We start from the raw sequence: 18,423 nt of genomic DNA on the forward strand, positions 1-18,423 counted from the left end.
TATCTCCTACGGCTGGATGGCTGATTATGCTACTGGCTGTGCCGTCCGCACAAAAACAACTTTTCGTTTGCTGTTGTGAGTTGGAAGTTTAAGAAATTTCCGATGGCGTTAACACATGCAGAATTTAATTTGTTACCTATATTCGGTGCTTACTGTTAAATTGGACAAAACGTAATTTAGTTTGCCTAAAGATGGGTCAGCTTTTTGAAAACAGCCGAAATGGTCTTAGTTTATGGTTTGAAGTAACTGTATTCCAAAACTCGACTGTTTTGACACACAAGTGTGATTTTAATTAGTCTGTACAGGGTCCAGAGTAATAAATTATAACTTGATTTCAGATTTTAATTGGAAGGTTTTAAAAACAAAATAGGAAAATATCATTCTACAGCAAAGAATATCTTTTCGCTGAATGAAAAAAAGTCCATTAACTTATACTTATTCTAACAACTAAAAAGGCAAAATGGTCATCAAAGATTTTTTAAATGCTTCTTGGCAATGTAGAAAGTAAAGTGGAATTAAACTATTTTGGTAATTTTGGGTCATAGCTTTTCACAAATTGCAATAAAAGGACATCAGTTACTCATAAATTTTAGCTATTGGGATACTCTTTTTTTTTTTTAAAGATCAAAATCCAATTGTTGACATAAATTTCACACTTAGCAAACTCCTGTTTATTCAGATTTATTTGGTTAGCTGTTGGAAAATAAGTGCCAAACTTACTTCCTACTTGAGATCGGCAGTTTTAGGTCTGTCACTTTTAAAGTAAATGTGGTTAAATTATTAACAGCAGTTTCAATTGACATATTATTATGTTGTCTAGGATATGTTTTGTGTATGTACGGTGTTCAGTTGTGGTTCTGATTGCCCTGTTTTGTATTTCTTTGATTTTTTTATTATTTTTTTTCAGCTGTTTTCATCAGCAGTGTTTATTAGTTATGGGATGCATCCTTTTGAGAGCATAGAGACATGATGTTCTCGGTTGTATAGCTTATTGGGACAAATGAAAATGACACTGCTTTTATTATTATTTTCATTCCACTTGTTTGGTCGTTTGTTGGATGGACTATGTTGCTGTGATGCGTTCTTTAGAGGGTCGCTGGTCCATATTAAAATGCAGTGAGAAAAAAAAAAAAAAAGAATAGCGGCGGCAACACTCCCAGCAGTGGTACCGTTATTCACTTTTTGCACACTACCCGGTCATGACAGTGCTAATGGCTTTGAACTATGGAAACAGGCGCGGATACAGTGACATACTGGATGGGTGAATATAGTTTTTGTTAATCTGGGTAGTCGGCCGTCAGTTTGCTCGATCGCAAATTAAAATCAAAGCCGCAGTGTCACGTTTGGCCAGCCCGACAATGATTCAGCGACTTATTTTGCGTCTCGGCTCGGTGCTCAAGCGGCTGTGGCTAGCCTGCTAGCTAGCGCGTGCCGCGACTGTGCATCTGTGAAAATCGGATAAACCGATAATTAACGAAGAGACTTCAAGCTTTTCAGGTATTTTACACACAACCACGATGCTGTCGCTGTTCGCAGAAGGCTGTTTGTAGTTTAGTTTCTTATTGAAGCGGAGGCAGCTTAGAAATGTGTACTGTAGGTTCTTTGGCGGCCTGCGGACCCCCGGTCTGTATTAGCAAAGAGTCCGGTCAGGAGAGGTTGGTGAATCTGTGAGATCCTGTTTGACAGCTCTGGCACAAATTGTCAAAACGGACCGATTTCTGTTTGGGTACATTTCACGAGTCGGTTGATTATTACAAATGGGTCGTAGTTTGTGGTTTGTGTGACTTTTACGCGTAATAAGTTAGTATTTACACGGGAGAACGTTTCATAGTTTTACCGGTAGCTTGCCGTTAGCTTGTTGGTGATTAACATGTTCGTAGAAACGTTATCGATCGAGTTGTCGCTACATCGTTTTCTTAAATATGTGTAGTTCTATAAGAAGTATTGCAGGCTAACCAACTAACCAAATCCGGTTTGATTAATTAAGATTTTGCAGTTCGACAGTGACAAGTTAAAATTGGGCGAAGAACGGCATCCTATGGGAAGATTAGCTTGTTAGCGAGGAGGCTATAACTTTGATCAACATGATGTTGAGTAAATGATGGTCAAGCACGCAGTAAAGTTAGTGTTATGTTTAAGCGAAATCTCCCTTGAGTCTTTTAACTTTTAAGAGGGTTTTGGTTTGATAGATGGGGCCTAATTTAATTTGATTAACTTTGTGTCGCATGATGCTTACAAGCTAACTGCTAATGTCCTGCCCTGCTCTGCTTTGTGATGATCAGACATCTCAATAAACGGAGAAAATGTACACTTACAACCTCATTTTGATTGACATTTATGACATGTCTTGTCATTGTAAATGTATGGTTAAAAACGCCTTCCTAGTCTCCAATTTGTGCTTTATACATTGTTTTTATTTAAGAGCACATTTTTTGTTGGTATACTACATTATGTACATTTTTAGAAATTATTTCCTTTCAAATAATAATATAAGCCATGCCTGTAAATTTTCATGAACCATCTGTATCTGTTTTCTGATGCGAGGGACGATGTTGTTATTTGCAGGTAACCTGACTGGAACATGCTGTGAATTGGGTATTGCCAAATAATTTTCAGTAAGTATGTTTAACTTTTTACTCCAACAGTTTAGTTGAACTCTATCTGTAGCCTATTTATGCTTTTGTTTTAGATGTGTGAATTCTAGTATTTGTTAGTATTTTCTTATTTATTTGCATCATGTGTTGGTTCTGATGTACTTTATTAATTCTTTATAGGAGCAGCAGACAGAAACTCTCTACAATGAAGGTTGACAGAAGCAAGTTAAAGAAAACGCCTACTGAAGCTGTGAGTGTGCATAAAATGAACATTGAAGGTCATTCTGATGTGCAGCCTCATGAATTACACCTCCAATATTTTTCTAAATTTGAAATCCTTAGATGACTACAAGGTAACCTTCCTAATCGAAATTGTTGCTTACCTTTTGTTTTGGAAATGGCATTCATTTCTTTAATTGTGATATCATGAGATCTCACAAAAAACACCAATAATTAATGATTAATCCAGTAGCTTTCATGTTTTTACTACTCCCTGCTATATAATTCATAGTCATAACTGTTTAACCAATGACGATGTGTTTTTTCCAGCAATAACCTTGCATTTCTATGATTACATTGGCCATTGGAGCAAAATCATTAGGCGTCTGTATTTTTAAGATGCAGTTCCATTTATTGGAGCTACTTCTGTGATTGTCAGCTGTAATAAAGCAAGAATTTAAGTGTGCTGACAACTCATTTATGTATTGTGTATTTAGCCCTTTTCCTTTAAATTCCTCTGAAATAGGTTTGAGGATTCTTTTTCATTTGTATTAGCAGGAGAACCCTTAACATATTGGTTTAAAATTAGATAGATGGACCACGGTCTTTGCTAAAACATACTGCTTTTACTTACTATTGTTTTTATTCTCGTTTTTTTTGTGTCTTACCGACTGTAAATATGTCAGTACATGCTGTGGCATACAACATAAGATACTGGATGTTATTTTTATCTGCTTTTAGTGTGCACAAACATAAAATGACAAGCTTGTTTTATTCTAAATTGACTTTTTTCTTTTCTTTTCAATTCTGAACCAACAGCCAGCTGACTGCAGGGTCCTTATAGAGAAGCTAAAAGCATGTCATGATGAGCAGCTACTGGTTGAACTGCAGCAAATCAAGACCTGGAACATCGGAAAGGTACTTTCCAACAAAACTGTTAAAATAGAGGAACCTTTCCCTGATTGCTTTCTTGTCACATATGCCCTTAGACAATTGGACGATTGTGTGGTTATTATGATGTTCCTGCAATGTAGTTTTATCAGAAATACATTTTTAGCCGTATCTACACCAAATGTTTGGATTTTTATATTTCTCTTCTTGTTTTTTTTGTTTATATTTTAAGAAGTATCATATTACATGAATATTTCTAGTTACTCATTAAAACATTCTCAAAGGATCTATGTTTAAAAAAATGTTTTTTTGTATAATGGTATTATACCAGTATTTCTTTGAGAGTTTTAAATCAGTTTAGTTTCAGGATATTTATGCTGTGCCAGTTCAAAAATAATGTTAAGGCACTTTTTAAGACAAACCAATCTAATTCGTGTGCAGAAATTTAAAACCAGGTCAAAGTTGTTCAATCTAGTCATCATTTAATCAAATTTGCTGTCATTAATTCAAAGACCATTTGAGGTTCAGTTTTATTTATATAGCTCCATTCATGTCTCAAGGCACTTTACTAAGGGTGAAGTGCCCTTAGTAAAGTGCTAAGGGCACTTCATCTAACCTGTTGGGGAGGTTAGATCAAACTACTGAGTGTTAGTTTGGACAGTCTAGAATGGGCTATGTGCTAAGTAAAATTATAAACTGATAAAGTTTGTCCATCTAGAGCCCACTGGTGGCCATTGTTATACTAAAAACCACAAGGATTGGGGGAACCTCTCTCTGTCAGACTGATTATAACCGTTGGAAAAGAGAAGGGGTTGCACAGGTAGCAGAAATGGGTGTTTACCCCTAACCTTTTTGTTTTGGTCAACAGTGTGAGCTCTACCATTGGGTGGATCTGCTGGATCGCTTTGATGGCATTCTGTGCGATGCAGGCCAGACAGTGGAGAATATGTCATGGCTGCTCGTGTGTGACCGTCCAGACAATGGACAGCTCAAAGCTTTGCTTTTGGCAGTGCTCAACTTCACCGCTCTGCTCATAGAGTATAGCTTCTCTAGGCATCTCTACAGTTCCATAGAGGTGGGCTGATGCACTTTGGACCAGTGTTACCTTTTGTTTTCTTTCTTCCATTTCAGAAGGAAAAGTGACACTGTGCTGACTTTGTCCCTCTGTTTTCTCTGCTCTCACTCCTTTGCAGCACTTAACCACCTTGTTAGCATCATGCGACATGCAAGTGGTCCTATCTGTGCTGAACCTACTGTATGTGTTCAGCAAACGCTCCAACTATATCACAAGACTTGGATTTGATAAAAGAACACCTCTCCTGGCTCGCCTACAACACCTGGCTGAGGTTTACAGAATGCTACGGTTTTCTCATCACCATCAGTCTAGCTGTCATTTTGGAGAAACCGTTGCATTATTTGGTCTGTTTTTGTTGTCTACAGAGCTGGGGAGGGAAGGAGAATGGCTTTGGCCTCGCCGAATGTTGCAGGGATCTCATAATGACGGTAGGAATTTCTACATAGTGATGTTCAATTTATAACTACTTTATATAATTATAATTGTCTATTATTTGTATTCCCTTGCTGTCTTTTGCCTTATGAACAGAAGTACCCTCCAAGTGCCACCACACTGCACTTTGAGTTTTATGCAGAACCGGGCCCAGAGGTCAAAGTGGATAGAAAGGTAAAGGTCAAGCAATCATGTTTTCATTAAGTCATTGCTTTACTAATATAATAGCTTAGGTTTTATATAATTATTCTGAATTCTTATTCTTTCAGCAGACAAGTAGTAACACACTACACTATATTCACATCGAGCAGCTTGACAAGGTACTGTTGTAATAGAGTTGATACTGTCTATAATGAAATATTGATGATATGAGACTTTTCTTTTACACTTGCTATGCTATGCCTGTTAGATCTCCGAAAGTCCATCTGAAATCATGGAGTCGCTGACTGTGATGTACAACATACCTAAAGACAAGCAGACCCTTCTGTTCACGCACATACGTCTGGCCCACGGGTTCTCAAATCACAAAAAGAGGTTGCAAGCAGTGCAGGCCCGACTGCATGCCATTTCTATACTGGGTGGGTAGAAGCATTATTTCTGGGAAATTGACAATTTTTCACCTATGATCCCCTTCATATATTTTCTGTTTGTTTTCAGTGTATTCAAATGCACTGCAAGAGTCAGCCAACAGTATTTTGTATAATGGCTTGATAGAGGAGCTGGTGGACGTCTTGCAGATTACAGACAAACAGCTTGTGGTAAGAAAGTAGTTGCTTTTTCTGCACAATCAATGCCAAGTTTCTTCTGCACACACTTTGTATTCATAAAGCAGAAGGAGATACCAAGACCGCTTTTAGATAATTCAGTGTTTCTTGGGGTACTTTTTATTCTCCTATATTTCTTTCTCCTATGCATTATTGCATTTTGTGGTTTCAGGATATCAAAGCAGCATCTCTGCGCACTTTAACATCAATAGTCCATCTGGAGCGGACACCCAAGCTTTCAAACATCATTGACTGCACTGGGACAGCGTCCTACCATGGCTTCTTGCCTGTGTTGGTGCGCAACTGTATACAAGCAATGATTGGTGAGGCTTTGTTAAGTCTGGTGTGTGTCTGTGTGTGTGTGTATGTATGTATATATATATATATATATATATATTGTTATTGTGTCAATTTACAAGACATTTGGTTCTGAATTGTTTAAATTTTGTTTTCCCAGATCCTTCCATGGAACCATACCCGCACCAGTTTGCCACAGCGCTCTTCTCGTTCCTGTACCACCTGGCTAGCTATGATGCTGGAGGGGAAGCCCTCGTTTCCTGTGGCATGATGGAAGCCCTTCTGAAGGTACATTCAGATCACAGTGATGGTTATTCACAAATTAAAGGTTTTGCTTTGAGCAAAATGATTCCTAATTTTCTTTTATTTCCTAGGTGATCAAGTTCTTGGGCGATGAGCAGGACCAGATCACCTTTGTGACACGAGCAGTGCGGGTTGTGGACCTCATCACCAATCTTGACATGGCTGCCTTTCAGTCCCACAGCGGCCTTTCCATTTTCATTTGCAGACTGGAGGTGAGTTTTTTTCATTTGCTCTGATCCAGCTGCACTTACATTCAGTCATTACTCACTAAGTTACTATCTCTGTTCAGCATGAGGTGGACTTGTCTCGGAAAGAGTGCCCTTTTGTCATCAAGCCAAAGATCCAGAGGCCTAGTGCAGCTGTGGAGTCTGAGGACATGGACACTGACATGGACAGTAAGTTAGAACACATGGCCTCACCATACCTGCACTTTTATGGTAGAAGCTGAACTCAGGATTATTGAAACAAACAGCAAGTGAGACTTTTAGAGTTAATATAAGAAAAGTGAGAATATTTATCTGACAGGGAGGCTGCAGTTGGATGGTATGTGGTTGACCACCAAATGGAATAGGACCCACAGAAATATCCAAATTTCAGATGGTTGGGACGCATAGCTCAATCTTGATTGTTTTTTTGTCTTTTTTACTCAGGTCTTTAGTTTTATTAGTCTAAATTTAGCATCACCAGCATGCATTGATGAGCCCGGTCTGCCCTAATTAAATAGTATTTGTTTTTGTTTTGGTCTGTTGGAGCTATTTTCTTGGCTTGCAATTAATACCAATCAAATCATCTGTTCCGTCACCACCTGTTGTTATACTTTGGTTTACTCATCAGCTGATAGCTCCTCCTAGTATGATGTGGTGGATTGTTCAAAAATAATTATTGTTGCAAGTGTGCTTTCATAAAAACAATATTAGGTTTTGTGTCCTTCACTGACCTCCTCAGTCACCCAATTTTAATCCACTGGAAGATTTTTTAAAAAGGATTACTAACGGGAATGTCTATCTCTCAGATCTGCAGTAAATATAAGGTGTAAACATGTTTATACAGAATTGAATCTTGCAGTAGTTTCAAACACATGCTAAAAAGCTGGGTAACACTTAGTGTGAAGGGACCCACCAATTGTTAGTGCAATGATTTTCTTTCTATTTTATTTTATAAATCTAAAATTAAGAACGCTTCCTGGTTGCTTTTGACATGAAATAATCAATTGTCACAGTGTCTGAAGTTGCCATGGAGAGTAGCCCTGGACCATCAACATCCTCTGGTTCCAGACCTGAAGTCGACCTCCGAGCCCAGAGCAGTTCTTCTAACACGCCTCGTACAGGTACCCAACACGCACTTAAAAATGCAGGAAAACACAATTTTTGCTACTGTTTCATGACATTGACAATTTTTTTGTAGGCATGCAATGTATCCCACAGAGGGCAGCTCTGTTGAAGTCCATGCTAAATTTCCTAAAGAAAGCCATCCAGGATCCTGCCTTCTCTGATGGCATTCGTCATGGTAAGTTCTTGACATCATCTCTCTTATGGCTTACAAAGACGTTGCATTCTATTTTTTTTGCCTTTTCAGAAAGGTTTTCCGAAACGTCTGTACATTTTAACCTTCATATGTCTGCTGCTAATCGCGCTTTTGTTTTTGGGTTTAGTTATGGACGGGTCCTTGCCTACCTCACTTAAACACATCATCAGTAATGCGGAATACTATGGCCCCTCTCTGTTCCTCTTGGGTAAGTAAACAGGAGCCCTTAAATTGTGTGAGCTTACTTGAATTCTGATGCATCTCATATTTAGATGTGAGTACAAGGAGTTGTTAAATTGTGGATTTTAAAATATGTTAATGTTTTTGTTGCTTTCCTGGATTATGATTTCTTTTCTTCCTCCCCTGTGCCCTCAGCGACAGAGGTGGTGACGGTTTTTGTGTTCCAGGAGCCATCCTTGCTCTCCTCCCTGCAGGATAATGGTCTGACTGACGTCATGCTGCATGCTCTTCTTATCAAAGATGTGAGTTTCCAACACTTGTGTTCCAGGATGATTTTCCATGATGAATTCTGATATGTCTCCATCTAGCTGTTGGTATTACTGAACTGCCTATTTGCTGTAGATGTCAATAGCAACTAAATTGCTGGAAACTCACCACTTTTTGTCAGTTCCGAATAATTCGGTCATAACATGGTACATCAAAAGAAATAGGACAACTAAAATGAGCTTTATTTAAAGATGGATAAAATACAAAAGGTAAATGGCTCATGGTGTTTACCCAGGTTCCTGCTACCCGTGAGGTGCTGGGTTCTCTCCCCAATGTGTTCAGTGCTCTCTGCCTGAATGCCAGAGGTCTGCACTCTTTTGTTCAGTGCCAGCCTTTTGAGCGCCTCTTCAAAGTGCTTTTGTCCCCTGACTACCTGCCTGCCATGCGACGGCGACGTAGCTCTGACCCTTTGGGTGAGTGTCCTGACTGTGCCATTTCTCACATGGTCTCTTTGGAATACATTTGAATACATGTCATGCCACATTTTTGTCTTTAGGTGACACTGCATCTAACTTGGGCAGTGCTGTGGATGAGCTCATGAGGCACCAGCCCACTTTAAAGACAGATGCCACCACTGCCATTATTAAGGTCGATATGCTTTTTATCTAAAATCATTTCTTTAAGTGTCACCAAATATAATTTTGCAAATTTATTGAAGCTCTTTACTGCTGCAGTTGCTGGAGGAGATCTGCAACCTAGGTCGAGCCCCGGAGTACATCTGCCAGAAACCGTCTATCCAAAAAGCAGACTGCACCGTGGCCGTGCCACCTGCACGCTCCAGTCATGCTGCTGAGGAAGCTTCAAGCGAAGATGAAGAGGAAGAGGAGGCCCTCCACACATTCAGCCAACAGCAGGGGGAGCCAGAGAGCAACAGACAGTCAGTTCCACTTGAACTGTATGACTCTGAGTTCATAACACAATAGAACAAAATGACTCTTTTAAAGATGTTTGTTCTCATTTATTTTGCTGAATGTTACTGGGCTGAAATTTAAATTATGTGATGTTTTTTCCAGGGTTGTAGGGACTGAAGAACGCATACCCATTCCTCTGATGGACTATATTCTTAATGTGGTGAGTGTTTGTTCTTTGAATGTACACTATCTAATTTATCCCTGCTAGAAGACTGAAGCAGTAGCTGGTATTTGTTAAATGGCATATATAATACATTACACAAGTATTTCTTTTTAATTGTTAAATAATATCAACTAAAAATATTCAAATGACACAGTTAAAAGGTATTGTTGCAAAGGTCAAAGGTAAGAATGAAAGCTGAACTGACTTTTTAATATTCTGACATTTTTTACATATGAGCAATTCCAGTTTTTCATTTTAAATATTTTTAAATAAAACATGTTCACTCAGTTTGTTAGTAAGTCATCACCTATCACATTTTCTTTTTTAGATGAAGTTTGTGGAATCCATACTCAGCAACAACACCACAGATGATCATTGTCAGGAGTTTGTGAACCAGAAGGGGTTACTGCCTTTGGTCTCTATTTTGGGTCTCCCCAACTTGCCCATAGATTTCCCCACCTCCGCAGCCTGCCAGGCTGTGGCTGGTGTCTGCAAGTCCATATTGGTGAGATAATAAACAGATTGTGATGCATTTTTTTCAATGTGGTTTTTAGTTTGGGGAAACATAGATTTGTTTTTCTCCTGTTTACTTGTAGACACTCTCACATGAGCCTAAGGTGCTCCAGGAGGGCCTGTGCCAACTGGACAGTATTCTGACATCTCTGGAGCCACTTCATCGACCAATCGAGGTGCCGGGTGGTTCTGTGCTCCTCAGAGAACTGGCTAATGCAGGCCATGTGACTGATGCCACGTTGTCAGCTCGGGCTACACCACTCCTGCATGCTCTTACAGCTGCCCATGCTTACATCCTGATGTTTGTCCATACTTGCAGAGTTGGACAGGTACTTTTTTATTGGATATTGTTTGGGGTGAAAGGGAATTTCTGGAATATAGTGATTTTGTGTGTCTGAGTGCTTTTGTTTTCTCTCAGAGTGAAATCAGAGCAATCTCAGTGAACCAATGGGGCTCCCAGCTGGGATTAAGTGTGCTGAATAAGCTGAGCCAGCTCTACTGCTCTTTGGTTTGGGAAAGCACTGTTCTGCTATCCCTTTGCACTCCAAACAGGTTAGTGTCACCTTCCTTAAATAATTTATTTTACCGCCACAACTAGTTTTAATATCGTCTCTTTTTGTGTTTTCCCCAACAGTCTTCCTCCGGGATGCGAGTTTGGCCAGGCTGACATGCAAAAACTGGTGCCCAAAGAGGAGAAGCCATCTGGCACTTCGACAACAACAGCCTCTGGGTCCAGGAGAACTGGTAATGTCAGCATTTAACTTATTTTTTCAGCTACCGTCATCTATCTGAAACTCAGTCTTTTCTACTGTAATTGAACAGAAACCGACACCGTGTCTGTGGATTCAGCCGCTGGTGGTCTATTGGAAGGCATGTGTCTAGATGGGGACACCCTGGCTCCTATGGAGACTGACGAACCCTCTGCATCAGATCCTAAGTCAAAGTCCAAACTTACCCCAGCCATGGCCACTCGCATCAAACAAATCAAACCTTTACTTTCTGGTATGCAAACTGCAACTTGTGTCACATGCATATATTTTAAAATCAAACATCATTCCCTAAACTTATTTTTTTAATGGTGGGATAATCGTTTTAACGTCTTTGTTTGCAGCTTCATCCAGGTTGGGCAGGGCACTAGCTGAGCTCTTTGGCCTGTTGGTTAAACTGTGTGTCGGCTCCCCGGTGCGTCAGCGCCGTTCGCACCATGCCACAAGTACAGGCACCACTCCTACGCCTGCCGCACGGGCAACTGCCTCTGCCCTCACCAAGCTTCTCACCAAAGGTCTGAGTTGGCAGCCCCCTCCCTACACACCCACACCACGGTTCAGGTAAGAAGAAGCTAATACTGCTGCTTTCAGTTTAACTTTGCACTTCGGAGATGGAGAGATATTAATTCTTCTGTTTATCTTGGCAGGCTGACCTTCTTCATCTGTTCAGTGGGATTCACATCTCCCATGCTGTTTGATGAAAGAAAATATCCCTACCATCTCATGCTGCAAAAATTCTTTTGCTCTGGAGGACACGATGCTTTATTTGAGTAAGCTGTGCCATATGTTGTGACATATTTAGATCAATATTGTCTTTATTATTTATCATGACAAAATAAAACACATTTTTATGCCAGTATTAATAAGAATGAATTTGGGGGAACTCTTTTTTATTATTGAAAAGTTCATTTATTTGAGTAACTCACTTTACTAAGTGAAACACAGATTTCTGTGCACATGCTAGCACACACAGTATGCAGCTCTGTTTGTTCATTTGTTTTATAAGGTTTTGGGGAAGAGGAAAGACTTAGATCTGATTCCTCTTTCTGGGCCAGTTCAGTTGAAAAGTGCTCCTGTACAATTACACAAAATTGGAACTGATCAGAATTTTCAAAGTTGTAACAGTATGAGAATATGTTTTTCAAACTTTTTGATTTATTTTTATTTTTTTTTATTGAATCCCCTTCTAATTGCAGGACATTTAACTGGGCCCTGTCAATGGGTGGGAAGGTACCTGTGACAGAGGGGTTGGAACATACAGATCTCCCAGATGGGACGGGGGAGTTCCTGGATGCTTGGTTAATGCTCGTGGAGAAAATGGTTAATCCAAGTACTGTGTTGGACTCGCCCCACTCCCTGCCTGCTAAAATGCCAGGGATCACTCCCACCACGCCCCAATTCAGTGCTCTTCGCTTCCTTATTGTCACCCAGAAGGTCAGTGTTTGACAAGTTGTTCTTGTTAATATTTGGTCACATCACTAATTAATATTAGATTCATCCTTCAAAATAATTATTCCATCTGGATCTTTTAGGGGGTGTTGTCTTGTCTTGTTCTATAGAAATACACACATTGTTGAGCAGCTAGAACATTTTTTAACTTGAAAGTCAAATACATTTTTACCTGTTTCCCATAATGGACGGGTGTCTTACGTCAAACTCTCCATTAAAAGTAATGCTGTCAGTTTTATCTTCCCATGGGTTAGTTCAACAAGTGGATCTCTAGAAAAAAATCATAAAAATGATCAGTACTGAATTGAATTAAATTACTATATGAGGTTGACTGGATTTGAAAACAAAAGGCTCTACATCAGGGGTGTCCTGCATGTTTTAGATGTTCCACTGCTTTAACGCACCTAATTCAGATGATTGCAGTTCAGCAAAAACATGGTAATCAGCCATAGATGAAAACCATCTAAAACATGCAGGACACCGGCTCTCGAGGACTGACTTTGGACAGCCCTGATCTAAAAAATACTTCTTTTTTTTTTTTTTTTAGCTTGATGTTCAGGTCATAGCAGAACACTGAGTTCACTCCAATAGGAAAATAGGCTACAAGGGTAAATGAGTCTTGCTCATTTCTGAGGTCCAATCAGTGAAGGTTGGCTAGAGTTGACTGTCTTATTTAAGTAGTATGTTGACCTTTAATGTACCATGAGTTTCTGTAACTAAGTCTCTTTTTAACATAGGCTGCATTCAGCTGTATCCGCAGTCTGTGGAACAGGAAGCCGCTAAAGGTGTATGGAGGCAGGATGGCTGAATCTATGCTGGCCATCCTCTGCCACATCCTGAGAGGGGAGCCTGTTATCCAGGAGCGTCTGGCTAAGGAGAGAGAGGGCACGACTCGCCCAGACGAAGAAGGGACGACCAATAGTTCTTTGGCCCCCAGTGGGGCCCCAGGAGGATCTACAACAAGTGCGGATGCATCAGCAGCAACTGGAACCACCACTGGAGTGCCAGCAGTAGGATCAGCTGATGATTCTACTAATTCCACTCCTCGGCACGAGCCTCAGGTCAATCAGGCTCAACTTACACAGGTATTTAATCTTAATCGTTTTACTCATCTTGACTGAAGTTTTGTGCCATTTCTTATATAGTTTGTGTTGGATATGCATCAAATACAAATTACTGACAGATTTCTGTTTTTCATAAAAGCCTTCCTACCATCAGTGGTAATTTGTTTTTGTAGTAGAAGCAACATCACACCATGTGTCTGAGAACAGTTGCTGTAAACAGGATTCTGCTCATTTAAAACAAAGGATTTGAAGTTTACAAGGTTAGCATTGCTAACCATAAACATCAGCCTCTGTGTGCATCTCCTCTCACTCACAGATTCCAAGAAGGCTGAAAACCACTCTGAATTAAACATCTTCCATAATAGCATTGAAGGTGGTGAAAAAAGACAACTTTACTTTAATAACTCAGCATTCCCATTAACAGTAGGCCACTCTTGTTCAAATTTGCTCCTTCACCAGTTCAACAAAATATCCTTAAGGTAGATATGGATAGACGTCCTGTGGTAGAGGGTATGAAATGACGGAGGAGAAAATGACCATCACCCACTGGAGTCTACTACTTGTCTTAGCAGCCTGAATGAAAAGCCAAATAGTGTATCTGTGTCCAGTGACTCCAGGGTGCATCTCTATATTTGTTTATTTGGAGTAAAATGGATCCTTTATTCACCCACTAGAGAAATTGTGCTCAGCGAGTGAACATGCAGAATGACACTGGCCATTGACATCGATTTATAAAAAAAATAATAATCAAGTAAGACACACAATCTCCATTAAAACACACTTAACCGCAGTCAGTATGAAGACAGAATCAACAACATCTTCTGCAGCTCATGGCTTCTGTGCATACTATTTAATTATACACCAGGGTTATCCGATTTCTGAAGATGCAATAAATACATAATTGATCAAAACATGTTCTCAACATTGAGCCCTTTTGTATTTATTGCACATCTTTTTTGTCCATACAGCAATTAATTGCAGTTTATGTTACTACAGCTGGCAGTTTTGACAATACAGCTGGAGATAATTGGTTAAGATGTAAGCAGGAAACTAATCTGGATCACTAGTTGACCCCATGACCCCTACACCGCCGATTTGTCTTGCACTGAATCCTGAGCCACCATAGTTTCATGACATCAAAGTTGCAGAGAGACTTGCACAGGTCCACCAGGAGCATAAAATACAAAGCAGATAAAAGACAAACTAAAAAACTACAGTTAGAAAAGAGTTTGTACCAGATTATTGAAGATTCAGTCTTTCTTCCTAGAACATAATTTACATAGCTTACATTGCTCTCACTTTGAAAATAATATTTGATTACTTGAGTATCCTTCAGATGTCCTTTTTTTTTTTTTTTTTTTTTTTTTTAGTTTGGTAGGCTTCCCACATTCAAGATCTGTGCCTTTGTTTATGAAGTGGAAAATAAACACTATTCTGTTGGGTTTTAGCTCATGGACATGGGTTTTTCGAGAGAGCATGCCATGGAGGCCCTACTCAACACCAGCACCATGGAACAAGCCACGGAGTATCTGCTGACTCATCCTCCTCCCCTTCTTGGTGGAGCAGTAAGGGTAAGATCTCATATGCAGAAACATGAATACAGTACAGACCAAAAGGTTGGACACACCTTCTCATTCAAAGAGTTTTCTTTATTTTCATGACTATGAATATTGTATATTCTAGGTTCTTCAAAGTAGCCACCTTTTGCTTTGATTACTGCTCCACACACTCTTGGCATTCTGTTGATGATCTTCAAGAGGTATTCACCTGAAATGGTTTTCCAACAGTCTTGAATGAGTTCCCAGAGATGCTTAGCACTTGTTGGCCCTTTTGCCTTCACTCTGCGGTCCAGCTAACCCCAAACCATCTTGATTGGGTTCAGGTCCGGTGACTGTGGAGGCCAGGTCATCTGGCGCAGCACCCCATCACTCTCCTTGGTCAAATAGCCCTTACACAGCCTGGAGGTGTGTTTGGGGTCATTGTCCTGTTGAAAAATAAATGATGGTCTAACTAAATACAAACCAGATGGAATAGCACGCCGCTGCAAGATGCTGTGGTAGTCATGTTGGTTCAGTATGTCTTCAGTTTTGAATAAATCCCCAACAGTGTCACCAGCAAAGCACCCCCACACCATCACACCTCCTCCTCCATGCTTCACGGTGGGAACCAGGCATGTAGAGTCCATCCGTTCACCTCTTCTGCGCCGCACAAAGACACAGTGGTTGGAACCAAAGATCTCAAACTTGGACTCATCAGACCAAAGCACAGATTTCCACTGGTCTAATGTCCATTCCTTGTGTTCTTTAGCCCAAACAAGTCTTTTCTGCTTGTTGCCTGTCCTCAGCAGTGGTTTCCTAGCAGCTATTTTACCATGAAGGCCTGATTCACACGGTCTCCTCTTAACAGTTGTTCTAGAGATGTGTCTGCTGCTAGAACTCTGTGTGGCATTGACCTGTTCTCTAATCTGAGCTGCTGTTAACCTGCGATTTCTGAGGCTGGTGACTCGGATGAACTTATCGTCCGCAGCAGAGGTGACTCTTGGTCTTCCTTTCCTGGGGCGGTCCTCATGTGAGCCAGTTTCTTTGTAGCGCTTGATGGTTTTTGCGACTGCACTCGGGGACACTTTCAAAGTTTTCCCAATTGTTCGGACTGACTGACCTTCATTTCTTAAAGTAATGATGGCCACTCGTTTTTCTTTACTTAGCTGCTTTTTTCTTGCCATAATACAAATACTAACAGTCTATTCAGTAAGACTATCAGCTGTGTACTGTATCCACTTCCTGCACAACACAACTGATAGTCCCAACCCCCTTTATAAGGCTTGAAATCCCACTTATTAAACCTGACAAGGTGAAGTGAAAACCATTTCAGGTGACTACCTCTTGAAGCTCATCAACAGAATGCCAAGAGTGTGCAGAGCAGTAATCAAAGCAAAAGGTGGCTACTTTGAAGAACCTAGAATATACAATATTCATAGTCATGAAAATAAAGAAAACTCTTTGAATGAGAAGGTGTGTCCAACCTTTTGGTCTGTACTGTATATTTTCCCCAATCTTCATTTAGATAGTCAGACATCTGACAAGTGACTTTATTTTATTCAGGATTTGACTATGTCAGAGGAGGACCAGATGATGAGAGCAATTGCCATGTCGCTTGGGCAAGAGGTCAGCATGGAGCAGCGTTCTGACTCCCCTGAGGTTTGGCAGTTTTACTGCTCCAAGTGGATGCAGAAACATCGGTGTGGCCTCAAAAATGTTTTTTGAATCAATGGTGTTTGTTTCAGGAAGCAGCACGCAGGCGTGAAGAGGAGGACAGGCGAGCGAGGGAGCGAGCAGAGGAAGAGGAAGCACGCTGTTTGGAGCGCTTCATGGAAGCCGAGCCTCTGGACCCACAGGAGCTACATGCCTTCACTGACTCCATGCTTCCTGGTTGCTTCCATCTTTTGGATGAGCTGCCTGACACGGTTTACCGACTCTGTGACCTCCTGATGACGGCCATCAAGAGGAGTGGACCGGAGTACAGAGACCTCATCCTTGGCCAAGTTGTCCACCAGGTCAGTTGATCAACGGCCCTTTAAAAACTTGAAAAAACAAGTATGTACAGCTGTACTGATCTGATCGTGTATTTGTAGGTGTGGGAGGCTGCAGACGTTCTGATCAAGGCCGCTGAGCCACTGACCACCAGCGACACAAAGACCGTGTCCGAGTGGACACGACAGATGGCAACACTCCCCCAGGCCTCGAAGCTGGCAACACGAATTCTCCTGCTCACGTTGCTCTTTGAGGTGCCAGAATTGAAGGTTTTAGCCGTAAAATGTTATAAAGGGTCAAATTTTCATTTAGTTTTCAATTTATTCAAGGAAGGGATTTTCCTTTTATACATGTATACATTTTTTTTATTTTTTTTAGGAACTAAAACTCTTGGGTGCCAGAGTGGTGGAAAAAAGCGGCATTCTCGATTTGCTGATTAAGCTCCTTGAAGTTGTGCAGCCCTGTCTGCAAGCAGCTAAGGAGCACAAAGACATCCAGACACCTAAGTGAGTTTTTCAATAGGTCTCAATGGAAATGCTTGGCCAGATTTTATAGTAACCCCTAACATGCTTAAAAACCCTATATATTTGTTTTTACAGATGGATTACACCAGTGCTGTTGCTTATTGATTTTTATGAAAAGATGGCAGTCTCTTCAAAGCGAAGGGAACAAATGAACAAGGTAGAAAACAAAGCTATAGATTACTGTAGATAAATGTATTTATTTGAAAACTCGGTTCTCTTAACTTTCTTCCATTTGGGAATAAATGGTTATAATGGTTGGGAATAACCTTCTGGATGCTGACTAAACAGATGTATTTTAATAAATCCAAATATCATTAAAGATTAATTTATTATTATTGTTCAATTAAAAAGTGAAACCCACATATACAGAGTGATATTTTTAAATTTCTCTTAATCTTGGTAATTATGGCTTACAGCTATAGTATTGATTTTTTTATTTTTTTTATTTTAATGCTGTGATCTGACCATGTTATGACACATCCAAACAAGGAAAAAACTGCTGATTTGACAGTTGTCTGCCCCCAACGTAGTGTGAACAGAGATGAACAAAAATAAGTACTTGAAATACGTCAGTGTTTATTGGCTATTTAAAATGAGTTTCCCTTTTTTTATGTTCTATGTTATTGGGATGCAGCTGAATTTTAAGGTTTATGATTTCCTGGTGCAGTTCTTCTAAAGCATGATGGTTGATTTTTTTTTTTTCTGAATTCAGTATCTGCAGCCCAATGGAAATAACTGGCGATGGTTTGATGATCGCTCAGGGCGTTGGTGCAGTTACAGTGCTTCCAACAACAGTACCATTGACTCAGCATGGAGGGCCGGGGAGAGCAGTGTCCGCTTTACAGCTGGACGGCGGAGATACACCGTGCAGTTTAACACCATGGTGCAGGTATGTA

General features: G+C 40.3%; 1 protein-coding gene across 1 annotated transcript in view; it reads left to right on the top strand.

Moving 5' to 3' along the window:
* Positions 1-18,423, top strand: part of huwe1 (HECT, UBA and WWE domain containing E3 ubiquitin protein ligase 1) — a 42,531-nt gene that overhangs the window by 2,173 nt on the left and 21,935 nt on the right. Inside the window, exons 2-39 of the mRNA XM_047362324.1 lie at positions 2,566-2,615; positions 2,775-2,844; positions 3,633-3,731; positions 4,573-4,779; positions 4,898-5,050; positions 5,145-5,207; positions 5,308-5,385; positions 5,484-5,531; positions 5,621-5,789; positions 5,869-5,969; positions 6,148-6,298; positions 6,433-6,560; positions 6,647-6,787; positions 6,865-6,970; positions 7,795-7,902; positions 7,980-8,081; positions 8,227-8,307; positions 8,475-8,581; positions 8,842-9,019; positions 9,103-9,194; positions 9,281-9,483; positions 9,620-9,677; positions 10,009-10,185; positions 10,277-10,522; positions 10,612-10,745; positions 10,828-10,937; positions 11,016-11,195; positions 11,305-11,521; positions 11,608-11,730; positions 12,157-12,394; positions 13,147-13,494; positions 14,922-15,044; positions 16,575-16,670; positions 16,757-17,026; positions 17,105-17,257; positions 17,382-17,509; positions 17,603-17,684; positions 18,240-18,416. Coding sequence (XP_047218280.1) covers positions 2,800-2,844; positions 3,633-3,731; positions 4,573-4,779; positions 4,898-5,050; positions 5,145-5,207; positions 5,308-5,385; positions 5,484-5,531; positions 5,621-5,789; positions 5,869-5,969; positions 6,148-6,298; positions 6,433-6,560; positions 6,647-6,787; positions 6,865-6,970; positions 7,795-7,902; positions 7,980-8,081; positions 8,227-8,307; positions 8,475-8,581; positions 8,842-9,019; positions 9,103-9,194; positions 9,281-9,483; positions 9,620-9,677; positions 10,009-10,185; positions 10,277-10,522; positions 10,612-10,745; positions 10,828-10,937; positions 11,016-11,195; positions 11,305-11,521; positions 11,608-11,730; positions 12,157-12,394; positions 13,147-13,494; positions 14,922-15,044; positions 16,575-16,670; positions 16,757-17,026; positions 17,105-17,257; positions 17,382-17,509; positions 17,603-17,684; positions 18,240-18,416 — 5,220 coding nt within the window. The 5' untranslated portion in view covers positions 2,566-2,615; positions 2,775-2,799. The remainder of the gene's footprint in view (positions 1-2,565; positions 2,616-2,774; positions 2,845-3,632; positions 3,732-4,572; positions 4,780-4,897; positions 5,051-5,144; positions 5,208-5,307; positions 5,386-5,483; positions 5,532-5,620; positions 5,790-5,868; positions 5,970-6,147; positions 6,299-6,432; positions 6,561-6,646; positions 6,788-6,864; positions 6,971-7,794; positions 7,903-7,979; positions 8,082-8,226; positions 8,308-8,474; positions 8,582-8,841; positions 9,020-9,102; positions 9,195-9,280; positions 9,484-9,619; positions 9,678-10,008; positions 10,186-10,276; positions 10,523-10,611; positions 10,746-10,827; positions 10,938-11,015; positions 11,196-11,304; positions 11,522-11,607; positions 11,731-12,156; positions 12,395-13,146; positions 13,495-14,921; positions 15,045-16,574; positions 16,671-16,756; positions 17,027-17,104; positions 17,258-17,381; positions 17,510-17,602; positions 17,685-18,239; positions 18,417-18,423) is intronic.

Source organism: Girardinichthys multiradiatus, chromosome 1 (genome assembly GCF_021462225.1).
Source record: "Girardinichthys multiradiatus isolate DD_20200921_A chromosome 1, DD_fGirMul_XY1, whole genome shotgun sequence".
Taxonomy (NCBI): Eukaryota; Metazoa; Chordata; class Actinopteri; order Cyprinodontiformes; family Goodeidae; genus Girardinichthys; species Girardinichthys multiradiatus.